General features: G+C 44.5%; 3 protein-coding genes across 6 annotated transcripts in view; 1 reads left to right on the top strand and 2 right to left on the bottom strand.

Moving 5' to 3' along the window:
• LOC102147868 (FERM domain-containing protein 3) overlaps positions 1 to 17,749 on the bottom strand; it is a 277,621-nt gene that overhangs the window by 178,572 nt on the left and 81,300 nt on the right. The gene's annotated exons all lie outside the window — the stretch shown is intronic.
• Positions 3,245 to 17,582, bottom strand: LOC102148110 (tumor protein D55-like). Its single transcript, XM_014735400.3, is given in 3 exon segments — positions 3,245 to 3,449; positions 16,996 to 17,294; positions 17,296 to 17,582. Coding segments are annotated over 3 exon segments (570 nt in total). The 5' UTR covers positions 17,466 to 17,582; the 3' UTR covers positions 3,245 to 3,348.
• Positions 17,224 to 17,749, top strand: part of LOC138920328 (spermatogenesis-associated protein 31D4-like) — a 40,591-nt gene continuing 40,065 nt past the window's right edge. Inside the window, exon 1 of the mRNA XM_070248380.1 lies at positions 17,224 to 17,727. The gene's annotated coding sequence lies outside the window, so the exon portion shown is untranslated. The remainder of the gene's footprint in view (positions 17,728 to 17,749) is intronic.

The following is a 17,749-nucleotide window of genomic DNA, read 5'->3' as shown; positions in this document are numbered from 1 at the left end:
TTCATCCTCTCATCTCCCAAGATCCGTGAGCATCCTTATAACTTTTTGTTTGAACTCTTTGTCAGGTAGATTGTTTATTTCTGTTTCATTTAGTTCTTTTTCTAGAGTTTTGTTCCGTCCTCTTACTTAGAACATATTCCATTCCCTCCTCATTTTGTCTCTTTTCCTGTGCTTATATCTATGTATTAGGTAGGTCAGCTATTTCTCTCAATCTTGGAGAGGTAGCCTTATGTAAGAGATACCTGTGAGGGTCAGCAGTGTGCTTCCCTCTTGTCTCCAGTTCCAAATGTTCCAGGAGTGACCCCTGTGTGGACTATGTGTGTCCTTCTGTTGTGGCAGGGTTGCACTTGCTACCGGTGCCCAGGGAGGCTAAGCTGTCACCCTGGCAGGCTGGTTGTAATGCTCAGCTGTGTGTGGCTGCTATGGACCCTTCAATCACTTTATTGGGCATGAGGAGCCCCAGCACAGCTGGCTGCAAGATCTATTAGAACATTCCTGTTGCAGCTTTTCTGTTAAGTGGGTAGGCCTTGAGTATGGCTGGTTGCCATTCTCAGGGGCTTACAATTGCTGTAGGCCTCTGGCCTACAAGGCTCTTTGTCAGCTGTCTCAGCTGAGTGGGGCTGGTGCCAGGCACAGGAGCACCCCATTGTTTCAGGCTTTGGAAGGTGGGACCAATCCCCTATGTGGCTGTTTGAGAATCATAATTCTTCCACAGCTGACAAGCCCCACTGCCCACAGGGCCATACCCCATTAACCCAGTCCTGCCCCATGCACTCACCCAAACCCCCTGATGCGGACTTAGTCACCACACTACATAGGCCCCACACACTCCACCAATGTCCCACACACTCCACCCAATCCTTGTGCATGCCTTGCCCCGCAGAGGCAGACCCATTCACCTAGCTGCAGAGGATCAAGGCACCTAGCCTATACAGGCCAACAAGTTGCCCAAGGGCTTGCTGTTTGGCGTGGTCAGCCCCTGGCTGAGCTCAATTAAATCAGTGCTCTAGTGGGTGGGGCAGACCCTTGACTAACAGGCCAGGGGAAGAACTCCAATGGCATCTGCAAGCCCCTGTGTCAGCATATATGTACTAGGTCACAATAATGGCTGCTGCCAATGTCTCAGTCCCTGGAGAGGTCTCATCTCTCACTGAGATGTACACAGCATCTATCAGATGAGTCTCTTTTCACCAAAGGACTGTGCATCTTTCTTTCTGGTGATTTTAGTTTGCATTCAGAAATGAGTGAATTTGTATGTGGGCCTTTTAAGAGCTAGCTTTTCCCTCCCTTATTTCCCATAGCTTTTCTGTGGGTATCCCCCATGGTAGTCAGTAGCCAGCAAAGCCAGATATTATGACGCTCATCTCAGTTGTGCTGAGTCCAAAAGATGCTTATAGTGGCAACGCTCTCCTGCTCAGGTCTCCTATTCCTCCAGGGAAGGCTGCATACCTTAGGATTGTTCCTGACTGGCCATGAAGACCATGGCTTGTGAAGGTGGCCGCTTTTTTTCTCTCCAAAACGTAATTTCTGCAACTTCCACCCCAGTCAGGACTGTCCCTTGTTGCAGGGGTTCTTTTCATCCAGTTTTCAGTTCTCTCTCAGGGGTAATTGTTCCAAGAGTAGTTGTAAATTTATTGGGTCTATAAGAGGAAGTGAGTTCACAGTCCACCTATGCCATCATCTTGACCTCCCTCTCGCAATGTGTTTTAAGAATTGAAATTATTGCAGTAAACACTATGTCCTTTTCAAGTTATATTTAAAATCCTCACTGGTCACGACTTATGACTCATTTCCAGAGCCAAGAGTAATTATATTCCATTCCAAATAATTTTGTAGCCATCAAATCTCCTCTACCATTTTTGAGAATTCATTTAGGTAAAACTGTATTTTCCTATTTTTACTGCCTTTTCTGCACACAAACTTGTCCTTGTAAAAATCTAGTTTGCTCAGATTATGCTTCTCCAAAAAAGGACATGCTGGATAAATTTCACTTTGGAGAACTTGACTTTAACCCTGCATCACCCTACTGACACCTGGTTCCCCTAAACACAGAGCCTGCCATCTCCCATCCCCTCCACCAGAGGGAGGAGTGGAGATCCTTCCTAGCAATACCATCAGCACTTTTAAAATACAAAAGCTTTTTTCCCCCCAAACTTTACCTTAGTCCTGGACACATTTCTATTATATTTTTCCAAAAGGAAAGTACATTTTTTCAAAGGATAATTTAAATTGTATGACCAAATCCACTGGACACAACCCAATCTTCTTCTCACTTTCAGTAACATTAGAAGGTTAGCAGCTCCTTGAAGCTTTTCTCTTCTTCTCCCACCTCTCTGGCCATGCCTCTTCAGTCTCCTTTCATGATGCCTCCTCTTCTACCTGATTTCTAACTGTTGGGACTCCAGAGACTCTGTCCAAAATGGAGCTCTTGACCTCCCACATGATCATCCTCCTCCTCCACTCCTCCTTGTTTCAGAAATAGCATCTCCATCCACCTGGTTTCTTCAACCAGAAACTAGAAGTCATTCTTAACTCCTCTCCTTCCCTCACTATCTACACAACCAACCAATCACCAAGTTCCATCAACCTTCCAGCTAAATGCATCTTCCATCTATTCCCTTCTCTCCACCTCCCCTACCACCACCTTTGTCAATCATCAGCTTCCCAGAACACCCCATCCCTAATGCTTCCCTCCTTCAGACTGTCTCCTACTCCTCTTTCAGGTACCACATTCTTAAGGAGATCTTAAACTTTGAGTCCCCAAACTTTTTTAGTTTGTTCCTCTTTTACCTCATTTTCTAATTATTTAATAATATGGGTGGCTTTGTTTTATGATGATTGTCTTTTCCTCTAGATCAGCACTATCCAATAGAAATCAAATGTGAGCCACATGTACAAATTACATGTGTAATTTAAATTTTTCTAGCAGCCACAAATGAAATTAATTTTAATACCTTTTACTTAACTCAGTATTTTCAAAATACCTTTTAACACGTAGCTAATATGAAACTTATCAATAGAATACGTTACATTCTTTTTTTTTTTGGTACTAAATCTTCAAAATCTGTTGTGCATTTTCCACTTATGGCACAGTCCGTTTGGACTGGACAAATGTAAACACTCAAATAGCCACATGTGACTAGTAGCCACCATACTGGACATTAGATTTTAACCTCCCTGAAGGTAAAGACCACATGAGCTTTGCTCACCATTGATGCAATAGTACTTAGCAAGTGTCTGGGTATAGTAATTAGGTAAAAAGCGTTTATTGAATGAATGAATACAGAAAATCTCCATGCCCCTCTCCACAGGATTGCTTTCAGTCAAGTGTATGCTAATGGTAAGTCTTCAACTTTCACCACAACCATTCCCAGAAGTAACTGTGTTGATCTCTTCTCCATGCGTTAAACTGCTGTCAAAGATACTGTCCATCATCATGTCAGCATTTCCTGCATGGAAAAAAAGTCTATTAAATTTTCCTAGAACTCTCTTTTAACAATTGTTATCTTTCGTCCTTTCTGAGAGCAAGAACTTATAACTTCTTTCCTTCTACCAGGGGCTTCAACAAAGGAGGTCAGCCCCATCAAATATATTATCTGTTTTGCCAGTATGTTTTATTATTCATTTTAACGATCTTGGTTTTTCTGCTTTACCCACCTTCTTGTTTAAATATATTCCTTATTCCTCTCGAATCTCTTTTTAAAAAGAGTTTAGGTATAAATTTTTAAGTAAACAATTATGAAAATCAAGTGATTTTCTAGGCTTGTTTGGCTGATTTGCTCAGCATCCATTCTACCTTCTTATGGTAATCGCACCTGATCTCCTTTGGGGGACTAGCCTCTCCACTATTGGTTACACTCTGAGGAGAGGTTCATGAGGGTACCATGTCCAACCAGAGCCAGAGGAAGGGTGCTGGACCAGCTATGCAACCTTACACTGTGTCCTTGGAATCAGCCCCTGTGCACAGTGACAAGACAAACAATAGTGGGATCCATTTTCTCTGGTCACTGACCGAATTGTCAAGTGCTTCCTGCCCCCAGAGCCTCCTGGCTCCTCTCTGTTTCTCAGTCTGTTCTCCAACTGGCTGTGGATACTGTGGGCTCCCAGCCACCCATCCAGGTTTCCTTTGACTTGAGTTCACAAAGAACTCCAACTTTAACATGTGCCCTGCAGTATGAATCCTGGAAGGCTAAGGACTGAGAGTGTGGGAGGCTCTCAGGCAGAAGCTGTTTTCTGGTGCTTACAGAAGCATTTCAACATTCTAGTAATTAGTACAGCCATATAGTTGAGAACTAGCCAGGTACCAACCCTAACTATGTGCTCAGAGATAGAGCCAAGGGGAAATACCTTAGACCTTTAGCCTTGGATGCCGTGGGGAGAGGAGAAGAGGAGGATGTTCATCACATGCTTTACAAAAGCCCATATGACTTGAATTTTTTACAACCAACATCTTCTACTTTGTGCAATTTTTTTTTAGACCCAGCAGAATGCAAAGATTTGCTGTTCTCTGTGAGCTTCTTAAGACCATTCCGATATTCCAGTAAATTACTAACCTGACACTGTTATATAAAATATGATTTCCTACAGTTTTATTGCTCCAGACCATGATACTGACACAGGGAACAGGTAGAAATGAAAGTTGTCTCTCAAGCAGCAACAGATGCCTGACCACTCCAAGTAGCCAACCAGCCCTCTGATCATGAGCCCAGCGCCTGACTAGATGCCTGACCAATCCAGGTATCCAACCCTGCTGTTTGATCATGAGCTTGGCAGCTGGCCTGTTAAAGATGACTGCCAGGCCCAGAGATCAACCGATTCCCAGCTGTCAACCTGACTTCCCGCTTCACACTAACCAATCCCCAGCTGCCCACTTCAACCACTATGGATCAGCACCCCAGACCCCACCCAGGGCTGGTCAGTTGTTTTCCACCTGATGAGCCTGGCTGGCTTTACTTCCTCAGTTTCATTCTAATTAGCCCAACTTTTGTCTTTCAATAAACTTGTATAATCTCTCCTGACCCACTCTTGAAGTCTTTCCTGCATGAGGTCAAGAACTCATACTAAGGGCTGGGTCTAACTCAGGACCCCAGTCCCACCCGGTCCAGTATCAGGAGGTAATGGGTCTTGGTAGGCATGTCCCTTGCCCTATGTAGAGGAGCACAGATGTAGGAAGGTTAGGTGGGATCCCAGAAAGTGCAGAACTCAGGGCAGGGCCAGGTCTAGGGGTAGTACGGGAGCTTGGCATGATGAAGGAACAAAAACACTGGTGAAGCTGGAAGAAGGTAAAGATAAGAGGCTGTAGTAATAAGATGAGATTGGTGAGATAAACCTGGAAGACCATGACAAGGCATTTGGATTTGTGTTGTATTGGTATGCTTGTTTGCCAGTCAGATGGCATGTAGGTCGGCAGAGCCTTAAGTGAGAGCTGACTGGGACCTTGTGTATGATTTATCTGCAAAGTTCTAGGACAGGGGACCTTCTGAAAGGCGCTTGAGATTCCCGCTAGTCCGTGGTCAAGCAGAAGTCAAAGTAGACCAAAGTATTCAGAGGGAGTCAAGGTGATATCCAGCCCCGAGGAAGGAGCTTTTCTATATGATTCACTGATGCACACTCATGTGCCTGGAATTGGAAAGAGGACTTGTTCCAACTCACTCAAGAGGTGGGCAGGAGGTAGAAGGGTGCACACCTTGCTATGAAGCTGACAAATCTGCCCATGTATCCTTTCATGTTTCACGATGTCTTGGTTTCCCTGAGGAAACCAAGGAACACCCTGAGGTTCTTTTCAGCAGCGCCCTTGGACATCTTACTTTGCTCCCTACATTTTTGTAAACTGAACCCCAGTTTGCCTGATTCTCAAATCCTGACTCTGTAATCCCAACCTCCAGCCTTTGGGTTATGTATTAGCTCTTTGTCTTGCCAGCTTTCCAATGTAAGCATTCCCTAGTGGATTTGGACTTAGCCGGCCCGTCTGAACTCCTGATGCCACATGGCAAACACTGTTCCAGTTCTGACCACTTGGACTCTAACTTCTACCCTAGCTAGAACAACCTCTGCCTCCCAGCAAGGAAAAGTTGAGCATTTTGTTATGAATCACTGGCTTCAGAGCACCTGCTTGGTTTCCCTGGCAACAAGGCAATGGCTTTGCTTTTCTTTAGTCCCTGAGCCTGGGGAATGCACTACAGAAAGAAAGTTCAGAGCCCCAAGGACAGGCTCATGCTGGGTCCACCCAGTCACTGGAGGTTGGCGTGCAGACACAGACCCTGCTTTCACAGTTACTGTGGCTAGCAGCTGCTGTGGGCAGTAAGCTTATCCCTGTTCAGCCATCCAGAGAAATTTAGAAGCAATTCAACAGAACTCTCTGAAATTAAGCAGTCATAATGATTCGTGAATATCCAGAGCTTTGTTTGGGAATTGGGGGGCGGAGGGAGTTGTGGTGATTGGTGCAAACTGATTGCACTTCTAACATACTGCATTTTAGGAGCTGTGGAGGGTGAAAGTTCCTGAAACCCAACACCCATTTCCAGAAGAGTAACAACAAAGGTCTACCTACAAGAACTGATGGGCATTGATCATCTGCCCGGAGGAATGACTGACACCTCTAGAGCTTCATGGACTATCCAGGGGAAATTGGGGGGGAGTGAGCCAAACTTCCACCACAGTTCAGCCACAGCCTCAAGAGAGGATTATGCAAAATGAGCTAGCTCACGTCACTAGACTTGAGTCTCCCAATATTAATAAGCCTCCGTGCAAGGCTAGAGATGGGACTAGCGCACACTATGCCTCCCCTTCTCTCTTGGATGGTAGCAGAGCCAATCCCCAAGTTGCGCACATGTTTGCTCATGTGCATGACTGTCCCGCTCTGTTTTCCGCTCCCCTAAGCAGGGAACCTATATCCCTACAAGACATTACACCTGTTTTTATGCAGATTGCATTATTCATATTGTACTTGTATATTCTATATTCTACTTTTAAGAGATACTTTCTTAAAGACTGTCTATTGCACAAAAAGCATAGATTAATTTAATTTTAAGGATGTGTTACTCTTAATACTATTCAAGAACACCTTCCTCTGGCAAGTGCCCTCTTTTCTACAGAGAAAAGCTTTGAGAGTGTTTTGCACATGATGTTTACATTATAAAGGTGCCCCTGGGCAATCCTTGATAGTAGTGGCTGATGTTTACTGGTGGCAGCAGGACTTCTGCCATTTGAGAGGCAGCAGAGTAGCTGAGAGCCTGGCTCTGAGTCAGATGCACCTGGATTCAAATGTTTGCTGCTTTCAAGCTTCAAAGACTTGGGCAAGTTCCTTAATCTCTCTGCCTTAATTTCTTCATCGGTGAAATGGGAGTGTAAATTTCTTCCTTAAAGGCTTTAGTGAGGATTACAAAAGACAACAGATGTATTATATGAAATTATATGAAAGTTGATAAAACATGGTTTAAAAATTGGAATTTAAACTTATATCTCTGAGTTTTGGTAAAGAAGTGCACTTTTATCAGAAACATTTTAGTAGCATTCATGGTCAAAATGCAAAAAAAGCTAAAATTAAACTTCCAACTTTGACTTGTTCTCTTCCATTTCTAAGCAAGTGAGACACAACACCCTTAGTCTGACTCTGCAGGATTCAATGGTTATGTTGGTCCATGGCCTCAGAATACTTTGAGACATAGCCAGAAGGAAGGGAATATATTTCTTGATCTCTAGAATGAACAAAAGGCAATGCAGGAAAGCTCTCAAGCAAAAAGGACACACAATCTTTCCTTGTCATCTGAACTGAACAGTCCCTAAAGACACCACTGTATCTTCCACTCTCATTTGAGAGTCTCACAGGCAGTTCCTATGTCAGAATGGCAGAATTCTAGTGGTTCATTTGTAGAAGTGAGTTATGTGGAACTCAGAGTGCATTCTCCAGAGGAACCATATTATGCATGGTGCTTAGCTATGTTTAGCCCATAATGCTCTGAAGTAGAGTCCCAACAGGACTATAGGACTTGGCCACTTAATGAACAGTATTTTTATACGGAGATGTGTTCAGGGGTCCAACTAAGGATGCCAGGAATGAGGGACTTGTCCCTCCCCCACTATCCCTGACTTCTAAGTCACATACAGCAGAAAATCTCCCCACTAGATGGTTGGAAGGAGGATAATGAGGTGTGGACGTGGAGGATTTCAGAGTTTGGGGACTGGGGAATGATGTGTTGTGAGAAGCTGAGAATTTGTCCTTGCTTAACTTCAGAACAGCTCCTGACACGCTGCCTTTCTTTTCATCCACTGACCCTGATAATTGATCTTCTTCCTTCTCCCTCCACAGCCACAAACAACCTCTTCCTTCAGAGAAGAATTTCTGTCTTCTCATTTTGAACCAGAACAAGGAATTCCCTTCACTTGCCTGGTCCTGAAGCAAATAAACAAACTTTGTCAGATATTCTATCTAGTTAACAAAAGCAATTTTCCTCTGATCCCCTTCTCAGTATTGTTAGTAGGTTCTACAGGTTAAGGTCAAAACTCTAGTTAACGGTCAGTGTTTTTTTCTACTTAAGGAACTGGTGTGAGGTTTATCCATATTTGAGGAGGAATCATAGATTTAGGCCTTAATGATAAACATTTCATCGAGAGATGTAGCTGATGGAGGTTTGGGGGTGAAGAGCATGACAATGGGGTGGTGTGGCACAAAATAGGGTAAAATGGGAGTGTGAGTAGCGCCCTCTAGTGTCAAGGAGGAGCTGTGAGTGGGGGGGAGGTGGCTGGCAGAAGGGGTGTATTACAGAACACCTCTCTATGCCTTTGCTCTAAGTCCACTCCCACAGGAGCAGGGACCCAGATGCTGGGTTCGGCTGCTCAGAGCCTTCTGAATAAAGTGCTTCAAGGACAGCATCTGGGAATAAATCTACAACTAAGATGCCATCAAAAGGGACCAGGGAGAGAGGTGAAATCCATGTGACAGGTAATGAAATAGGCAGTGGGGGAAGGTAGGCCAAAGCAAGAGATCCTGGTGGAGCCTGGAAAAACTCCCAGCCTCTACCTGAGGGAGCGCTATAAGCATTTCCTCTTCTAGGATTCTCAGGCTTGAAGAGGGAAGGAAACTTTTGAAGGCACTCATTAGATGTGCATATCATTCCTCAGATTACCACCAGTCTTGCCTGGGCTAAGGACAAGAGTGTCAAAATAGCAGTGAGGAGCACTTGGAGCATCTGGGCAGGTGAAGCAAGCAGAAATAAAAGCCACAAGGCTTAACAAGCAGGTATAGGGCAGAGTTAGTCATTGGCAGCCTACATGCCCTTAATTGTTTGTGACTTCAGATGCCTCCTTGGTTTGGCCCTCATTAGCCTTTCTGACTCTGGCTACTCTGATCTTTTGTTGAAGTTGACATTTGTCATCATGCTGACCCCATTCTAAGTACAGACCAGGTTTTACTCATTGGCTCAGCCCTGCCTCCGTCCTGTCCTATGGAGTGTGAAGAGCTATGAGGAGAACCACTCAGCTCCTGGACTTTCTTCCTTTCTGTCATTTATTTATTGACTACCTACTATGTGCCAGACACTGCATTAGATGCTGGGGACATAATAGTGAACAAAACTGACCAAAATCTCTGTTGTTATGGAGTTTACCATCTAGTGGAAGAGGCAGACAAAAAAATAATAAATAGCAAAAACACAATCTATGATATATTGTGTTAAAGCTGGAAACGGGTATATGGTGGTTAAAATTGGACATTGGGTGGCAAAAGGGGTGACTTTTGAATGAAAATTTGAAGGAGATTATATTAGTCTGTATTAGAGCTATCCTAGAAGGATACTACAGTCTAGGCACCTCAAACAGCAGACATTTATTTTCTCACAGTTCTGGAGGCTGGAAGTCCAAGATCAAGGTGTTGGCAGGGTTGGTTTCTGGTCAAGACCTCTGTTCCTGGGTTGCACATGGCTCTGCCACTTACTAGCTGTGTATAGTTGAGAAAGTTACTTTACCTCTTTGAGCCTTGGTTTGTTAATCTGTAAGATTGGGATAATAAAGAACCTGCACTGAAGAGGTAGAATGAGGATGAAATGAATTAAAGTACAAAATGTGTTAGAACAGTGTTTGGTCCACAGTAAGTGGCATACAAATATTAGCTTTCATTATTATAAATGTTTGCCTTCTTGGCAATTATATGTATTGCAAACTAGCCAATCTTTGGTGACTCCAAATGTGTGAGTTGCCATCTCCTCTCCTATGAGGTTCAGATGGGCTTACCAGGCTTTCACAGACAGCAAACAGAGTCAGAAGTCAAAGGGCAAACTAAATAAAAGAGTCCAATAGGAAAAGACAAGAGCCATTTGATGGGAACACTTGGTTGGAATACCAAATCCACAGGGCCAGAGGTAGGCTCAAAGTTTGAAGTGCAGAGAGCCAAGGTTTGGAGTCAGACAGAGGTGGGGCAGAGTTCCGAGGAAGAAGGAGAGTTCAGAGTGACAGCAGGCCAGGAATAATTGAGAGCGTGTCCAGGATGGCTGAGGCAAGGCTTCACCTCCCCACTCAGCTCCGTCAGGAGAGCTCCATTAAAGGCCTCGGACAGAGTCTAGGATATGTTTGCAGTGGGAGGCTGATGCTCACCACCATTCTTCTGCCTCCATAACCTCCCCACAGTGTTAAGTATAGAAAGAACCAAGGTACCAACCAGCAGGCCTCTAATACTTTTATGTGCTCTGGCTTCCCAGCCCAGGCTTCTGGGCTGAGAGATAATATTTGGAGGTGGGTAAAGGTCTAGAGGGACTAGGCTCAGCAAGGATCAATGGAAGCCAGGATGAATATGCAGGGATGAGAATAATTGAATCTGAGCTTCCATATAGTACATAAAGATGTTGAATATGCTAAGGAAGATATCTTCCAGTTTTATGCAGGGTTGAGTAGACCAGATGTTTCATCTCCAGTGCGGCCTCAATTCAACAGTCACTGGTGTGTTTAAAGGTATTTTATGCCTCTCTATTGGTGGTCTGTGGCTTTTCTAGGTGCCAACCACTAGCCTGTTACTAATAATCAGTTAATATGAGAATTTGGGGTAAATAATGGTCTGGAAGCTATAAGAGCTATGGAATGGTGTACATTGGGTGGTGGAACAATGCAGTGAATTATTATATGAGAGTTTTGTGGTGGTAAGGAACATTGACAACCAAATTGTCTGTAAGCAATGTTTACAGGCTGCCGTGGAGGCACAGTGCCCTTTGCTTGTGTTTGTGGAACTTGAGGGACCATTTTGTAGGGCAGCTGCCTATTGCCTGGTTTTGTTGTATGATAAAGAATTTGGCTGGTCTTTGTCCCTGATTCCTTGGAAGGACTCTCTAAATCATTGGGATTTCCTGAGCAATAGGAGCATCTTTATTATTCTTGGTGGGTTCTTGGATAGTTTCAGGGTGAGGGCTGGCCATATTGGAAAGACCCAACTGTGTGGTTAGAAGTTTGGGGATTTGAGCCACATTATCCCAGCCTAGACTCCCAAGCTGTGGAGAGGGAGATGGGGCTGAAGATTGGGTTCAGTCATGAGGCCAATGATTCAATCAATCATACCTACCTAATGAAACCACAATAACAACTATGGGCACCTGAGCCTCCTAGGTTGTTAATGATACATCAACGTGCTGGGAGGGTGATGCAACCTGAGCACATTAAAGCTTCAGATTTCCTCTCAGATCTCATTCTATGTGCCTCTTCACTTGGCCACTTCTTATTTGTATCCTTTACAGTAAAACTGTAATTGTAAGTATAGTGCTTTACTGAGTTCTGTGAGTCATTCCAGTGAATTAGGGAATCTGAAAGAGTAGTGAGAACCACTGAAAGTTTGTAGCCAGTTGGTCAGAAATGTGGGTGGCCTGGGTTACAACACAGGTTTCTTCGTCAATATTAGGATAGAGGAAGCCATACTACCAAGTTAAAATGTGACAAAATAAAAAGGAGGTCTAAGCATGATGTGAAGCCAAGCCAATTAGGAAGGAATCAGTTTCATCAGGACTTTTTGTAAAGTGTTCACAGTCCCTGGTAAATAGCTATGCTGGGCCTCAAGTTGTGCGGTGCCTGCATGGGTGTTTGCTATGTTATCGTTTATTTTTGCCCCATATGAATATAGGCTCCATGAAGGCAAGGATGTTTCTGTCTGTTTTGCTCACTGCTGAATCCTTAGCACATAAACTGTGCCTGGCACAGAGTAGGTGCTCTATATTTGTAGAGTAAGCAAGTAAACTCTTTCATAATTGAAGAAAACAGCAATATGTTAGGAGTAGAGTTTCCTCCTCTTCCCTGGTCATGGTGCCAGTGTTTCCCTACTTTGCCAAGTGTTTCCCAAGACTGCCCCCTGACCCATAACTTTCCTAGTGGGAATAAGTGATTTCTGTCACCTTACAAACCCAAGTGACTCTTCTGGCATGAGACTTAAGGGTTTCTGTGGTGGTGAAGTTTTGGCATCATGGCCCAGCTCACATTCACTTCTTTGGAATTGTGTCCTGCCCTCAGTTCTGGCTAGGGAGTGAGTCTAAGTGGTCACATGGCAACTCTCTGCATGTCTGCTCTGGTCTGCTTTCAGCGCATCATCTTCTGTGCTTGGATATGTTCCAAATACAACAAAAAACCCACATCTATATGACTGTACAGACCAGTTACCATCTGACTGAGTCTTTTTATCTCTTAGTTCTAATGTTCCAGAAAGAAAATTTAGCTGAGCCAAGTCTATGAATTGTTGCTTTCAGTTAGGTACAATTCTTCTTCCCCAATCAGTTGCAAGTTACTAGGAGGGGGAGAGAAAGAAGAGGAAAGTCTCCTTGGAGAGGTAGCACTATGTTGGATGCATCAGTTTTGATGCCGTGGGTCTGAGGCGAGGGAGGTAGCCAGGATTGCAGTACAGGTGACCAAAACCTTCAACTTCCAGAAGAACTTACTTCTCTTCTTGAGGCTTCAGCTATTTGGGTGGTAGTATAGATACACAGGGAAGGAACTTTTAAATTACTTGGTGAACTGTCAGGAATTGCCAGACATTTTTGACTATCTTAGGGACCTGCTTATTAATTTCTGAGAGATGGCCAAGTGGCATGATAATGTGTTTATACTAGCTGGCCAAGGTGCATCACCTGGAAAGCATTTTTCCCTTTGTCATTTGCCTAATGTGAATGAGGCTCTAGACACAGGAATTTGTGGCATCATTTAGCCTTCCACCAACAGATCTGGCCAGCAGAAGTGGAACGTGGTCTCAGATGGTGACTGCATTGATGTCCCAGTAGTTTTTATAGAGTGGCACTCATCTTTTTCCCTTACATTGGAGTTCATGGGAAAGAACTGAAATTCCATGGCCTAGATGCAACTGACCTCATCCCCTAGCTGAATCAACAAACGGCATCATTGTCCGCTTGATTGGTAGGGCCATCAAGAACACTGCCTAACGCTATCAGAAGACCTACACAGTTCTGGGTCAGTGGTCACGGCTCACCTCTCTGCAATCCACGCAAGCCATCAGAGTAGGTATGTGATATAGTTTCTCTCAAATCTGGAGCTTAGAAGTAAAATAGCCTCCAGAAGTTGCTGGTGCATTTCCCTGGGTGTGATGCTAGGGATGTGCTGGGATATGTATGATGGCAATTACAGGGGCTTTCCTCCCATCCTTGCCAGCTGCATGGGGAGTGTGAGAGCTGGAACTTTCAACCCTTGTCTTTAGTTTCCACCACATCCCCTTCACTCATATGGGCAACGGAAGACCAAGAAAACTGAGAGCCTCAGTTTTTGTTCCAATATATCCCCTAACTTGTGGTTCTCAGGGGATGAGCCAGACCCAGGGATGGGGTATCTTTGAGGGTTCACATATTTCAGTAACTATTGGAAATTGCATCCTGCAATGGCCAAGTTAAAGTTAAATAGGCTGAAGTTAGGCAAAAAAATCCAAATAGGGCTAGATGAGCAGAGCTGACCAAATTATGAAGACAGACCACAGAATGAGGGGAAGCAATGTAAGGGAAGGGTAGAAACAAGTGGAAGAAGGGAAATCTGGAGGAAACCTTTGATCCAGAGTTCACATTCTTGTGGAGGTATTTTATTGGTGTCCATGGCTATTGATGCAGGTGTGCTGGAATCCAACAAAAGAGCCAAAGCAAAATGAATGTGCAGGTCCAGCACAGTTAGTATCAAGTCTTTCCAATTCTACGTCCTTATCAACTCTCAAATCTTTCCATCCCTCTCTCCCATGCAGTTGTTTCCTAAGTCTTGGAGATTCCTCCTCTTAAACACTTCTCCATCTATTTCTATGGTGGCCAGAGTGACCTACCTAAAACACAGATTTGAGTTAAGTACCTTCAATGCTTCCTCATTTCCTACAGGATTAAATACTAATGTCTGAGATAGCATATAAGTTCTCCCTTACTTAAGTACCTTCAATGCCTCCCTATATCCTACAAGATAAAACAGTAATGTCTGAGATAGCATGTAAGACTGTTGATGATCTTGCCCCCGTTTATTTCTCCAACCTCATCTCTCACCACTTCCCCCCTCTCTCTAGCCACAATGACATTGGTATTTCCTGGAACATGCCCTTCTACTACATTCCTTCATGACTTAGTTCCTCTGGATATTGTCTGGAATGGTCTACTCTTATCTGTCTGGCAAATTCCTACCAGTCCTCTAAGACTTTCTGCCTGAATTCTTTTCTGACTTATCAAGGCAGAGTTGAACACCCTTCTTCACGGACTTCCTCGACTTTAGTACCTACTGCAGTGAATTGTAATGATTTGAAAATCTGTTTCTAGGGAGCACGGACCATGTCTAATTAACTTTTGTTCCTTCAGAGCCTGGCACAGTGCCTGACACATAGTAGGGTCTCAAACTGTCTTTGAATAGGGAAGTAAAATGCTGCGTTTAAAAGGAAGAGGAACTTGTAAACCCGTTCATGTTGTTGATAATCTCTTGGATCCAAGATTTGATGTCTGAAGTATGTGATATTGATTCCTTCATTGGTTCAACAAGTATTTATTGACCATCTACCCTAAGCCAGGCATGGGAATACAATGATGATCAAAAATAGATATGTTCTTTACTGCTCTCGGGGAGTTGAGGATTTATTGGAGGAAACTGTTACTGCATTTGTTTGAAGTATTAAATGAAATAGAACATATTCTGGGTTAGCCATGATGTCAGTCTGAGATCTTTCCTAACACAAGGCTTTCTGCGGTATGGGGTCAAAGCCTTTGCCTGTTGGACTACTTGGCCTTTATGCATGCTGCAAGTTTGTCTCTAGTTCTTCAGTATAGAAAAACATTGTGGTTGATAACAAATTAAAAAACAAACACATAAAATAGTTGAACATCTTGTTTTAGTCCAAGCAAAACTGTCTTGAGAAATCCGTAGAGGGTTGGAATACATCAGTGACTTTACAGTGTACCACGTACTTTTGCATTTATAGTGGTATTTGGTTTTGCTGATGGGAAAACTAAAGGAATACAGGGGGAGCATTCAAGAATCAACAAAACAGGGTCACTTTCTTAGGCTGGAGAGACTCCCTCTAGGCAATGAGACGTTATCAATAAACACCCAGGCAAATAAAGCTCCGAGACCCCCGCTAAAGCCAGTAAGACACAAACTTCTACCTCAGGCCGTGTGACTGGAGGAATGAAAGAGCTGCCAGGTCCAGGCATTTTCAAAATGGAAAAGGAAACAAAACGAAATAAAAAGTACCACAGCCCCTGTGAAAATCAGATACGAGAAAGTTTGAACCAACTCAAATCAGGTTCCTATTAACCTGACATCCCCTGAGGGTCAGGTTGTTTCTTTCTCAGTTGGGGTTAACTATAAACAAGGACAGACTTCTACTCAAGGAGCCCAGCGATGGGCAATTAGGTAGGTCCATTCAAAGGCATGACAGCCAGCATTACAGGACACAGGCATTCTGTCTTAAATGTTGCTTATGACAGAGGTTTACCTTTCTTGAACTTGGCTGTGCTGTTTTTCCCTCCAGCCCCTCAGCTGGAGGGGGTAACTAACTAGGAATTGCTGCAGAACAGAGAAGCAATATTCCTCCTTTTGTGGCATGCTGCTGTGGCAGAGACACGCTGCCACAAGGGTTACACTTCAAAACCCTCTTTTTGATATATACAAAGATTATAAACAAAGCACAAGGCAAAGCAGAGTTGCAATTTCAGCTTGAGTCCAAAGTAGCTAATCTCCTAAATCGAAGCTAAAGTTACTTTGTTTAATTAGGAACTTTAAAATAAAATCAAGTTTTTAAAAAGTTATAGGATTATGTAATAATTAGTCTACTAATATTTTCCCCCTTTTCTGAGGTCTCAAGAGAAAAACAAGTTTTCTTGATCATCTTTTTAAAATAAAAATCGTAGGCCAGGTGCAGCTTTCAAGGTTCCTTCTGAGATTTAGGGAAGGAAGGAAATGGGAAAGGATAGAATTACACATTATTTCATACCTTTTCCCAGTTCTAAACAGAAAGCTACTTCATTCTTCCGACAGATTAGTTTTCCAAAAAAGAGTTTGGGCTTTGCCTAAGATCCCTCTGGAGCCATTGTCCTGTCCATTTAAATGCAACCCCAGGAAGGTTAGGATAGTGATACATTTCATCTACAAATTTCAGTGTAAAATAACTGGATATAAAACGTTGGGTTCTCTATCTCAAGGGCAGCCAACATCTACGTACACATGGGCATTGCTTTTCTCAAAACTGGACTCTGTCCATATCCCGAATTAACTTTACAATTACGGTTTGGCTACTTGTTTTTGGTGGGCAGAATTGCAACTGTGATGAGGGGAGTTCTTGCACTGGTTAGGTGGCCAGGCAAGGTTACCAAGGGGCTCACTCCAGCTTCAGAAAGGGCAGCACGTCATCCGCACTCCCTGGAACAGGATCAGCTCCACTTCCAGGAAGCGGATCGTTCCCAGTCTCAGAAACTGGGAGCAGATCATCCCCACTTCCCGCTCAAGAAGGAAGGCAGTCACCGCCAAGCTCTCTGCCCCCTGGGCCTCTGGACTTGACTGTCCCCAACAGACCTTCAGAGGATCTGAATGTGGCCGACTTCTTCATGTCTGCAAGCTTCCCGCAAATGGCAGAGCCCATGGCGAACAGGGCAGCTGTCGTCTTTTGTTTCTCGTGGGCGTTGGAGACCTGAACTTCGCGCCAGCTCTTGGGCAGACGCTGCCTCAGCCCCACCAAGGCCGTGAGGTCCAGCTTCCTCTTGAGCTCCACGCAGCGTCTCTCTCTGGCTGCCAGCAGGTGGCGCAGGGGGACAATTTCCGCCTCCAATTCAGCTAGCTCAGATACGGGCTCCCTTTGCCCGGCCTCTGTGAGCCTCTGGCTGGGCAGTTGGGTGGGATTCCTAAGTGGGCTTAGAGGTCTCTGTCATGGCTCCGGGCATGGACTGAGAAAAAAGATGTTCCTTAAGGGTATAGGACCAATTCTTGGTGCGGAGAGTCAAACTGGTGGCCAGTGGAGAAATAATCTTGGCCAGCAAAGACGACATCTAGGCCCGGGGTCAGACTCTCGCCGGCGGGTGGGACTCTAGGCGGGAGGGATCCACGTCTTGGTCGGAGGAAAGGACACCCAGCCGGTGCGTGGACACCGCCGCCGGCGAGGCCCACTTCCGGTGTGTGTGCGGTGGGGGTGCGGGGTAGGCCCGGGATCGCGGAGGCGGGACTTCCGGCAGGAAGGCTACCGCCAGCGGAACCCGCTTGCCCGGACCTCTCTCGCTGGGAGCGGTGTTGGCTCTCACAGTGGCCTGTGAGGTAGGTGGTGCTGTGGTTATTA

This window comes from Equus caballus, chromosome 23, assembly GCF_041296265.1.
Source record: "Equus caballus isolate H_3958 breed thoroughbred chromosome 23, TB-T2T, whole genome shotgun sequence".
NCBI lineage: Eukaryota > Metazoa > Chordata > Mammalia > Perissodactyla > Equidae > Equus > Equus caballus.
This window is presented reverse-complemented; position numbering and strand designations above follow the sequence as displayed.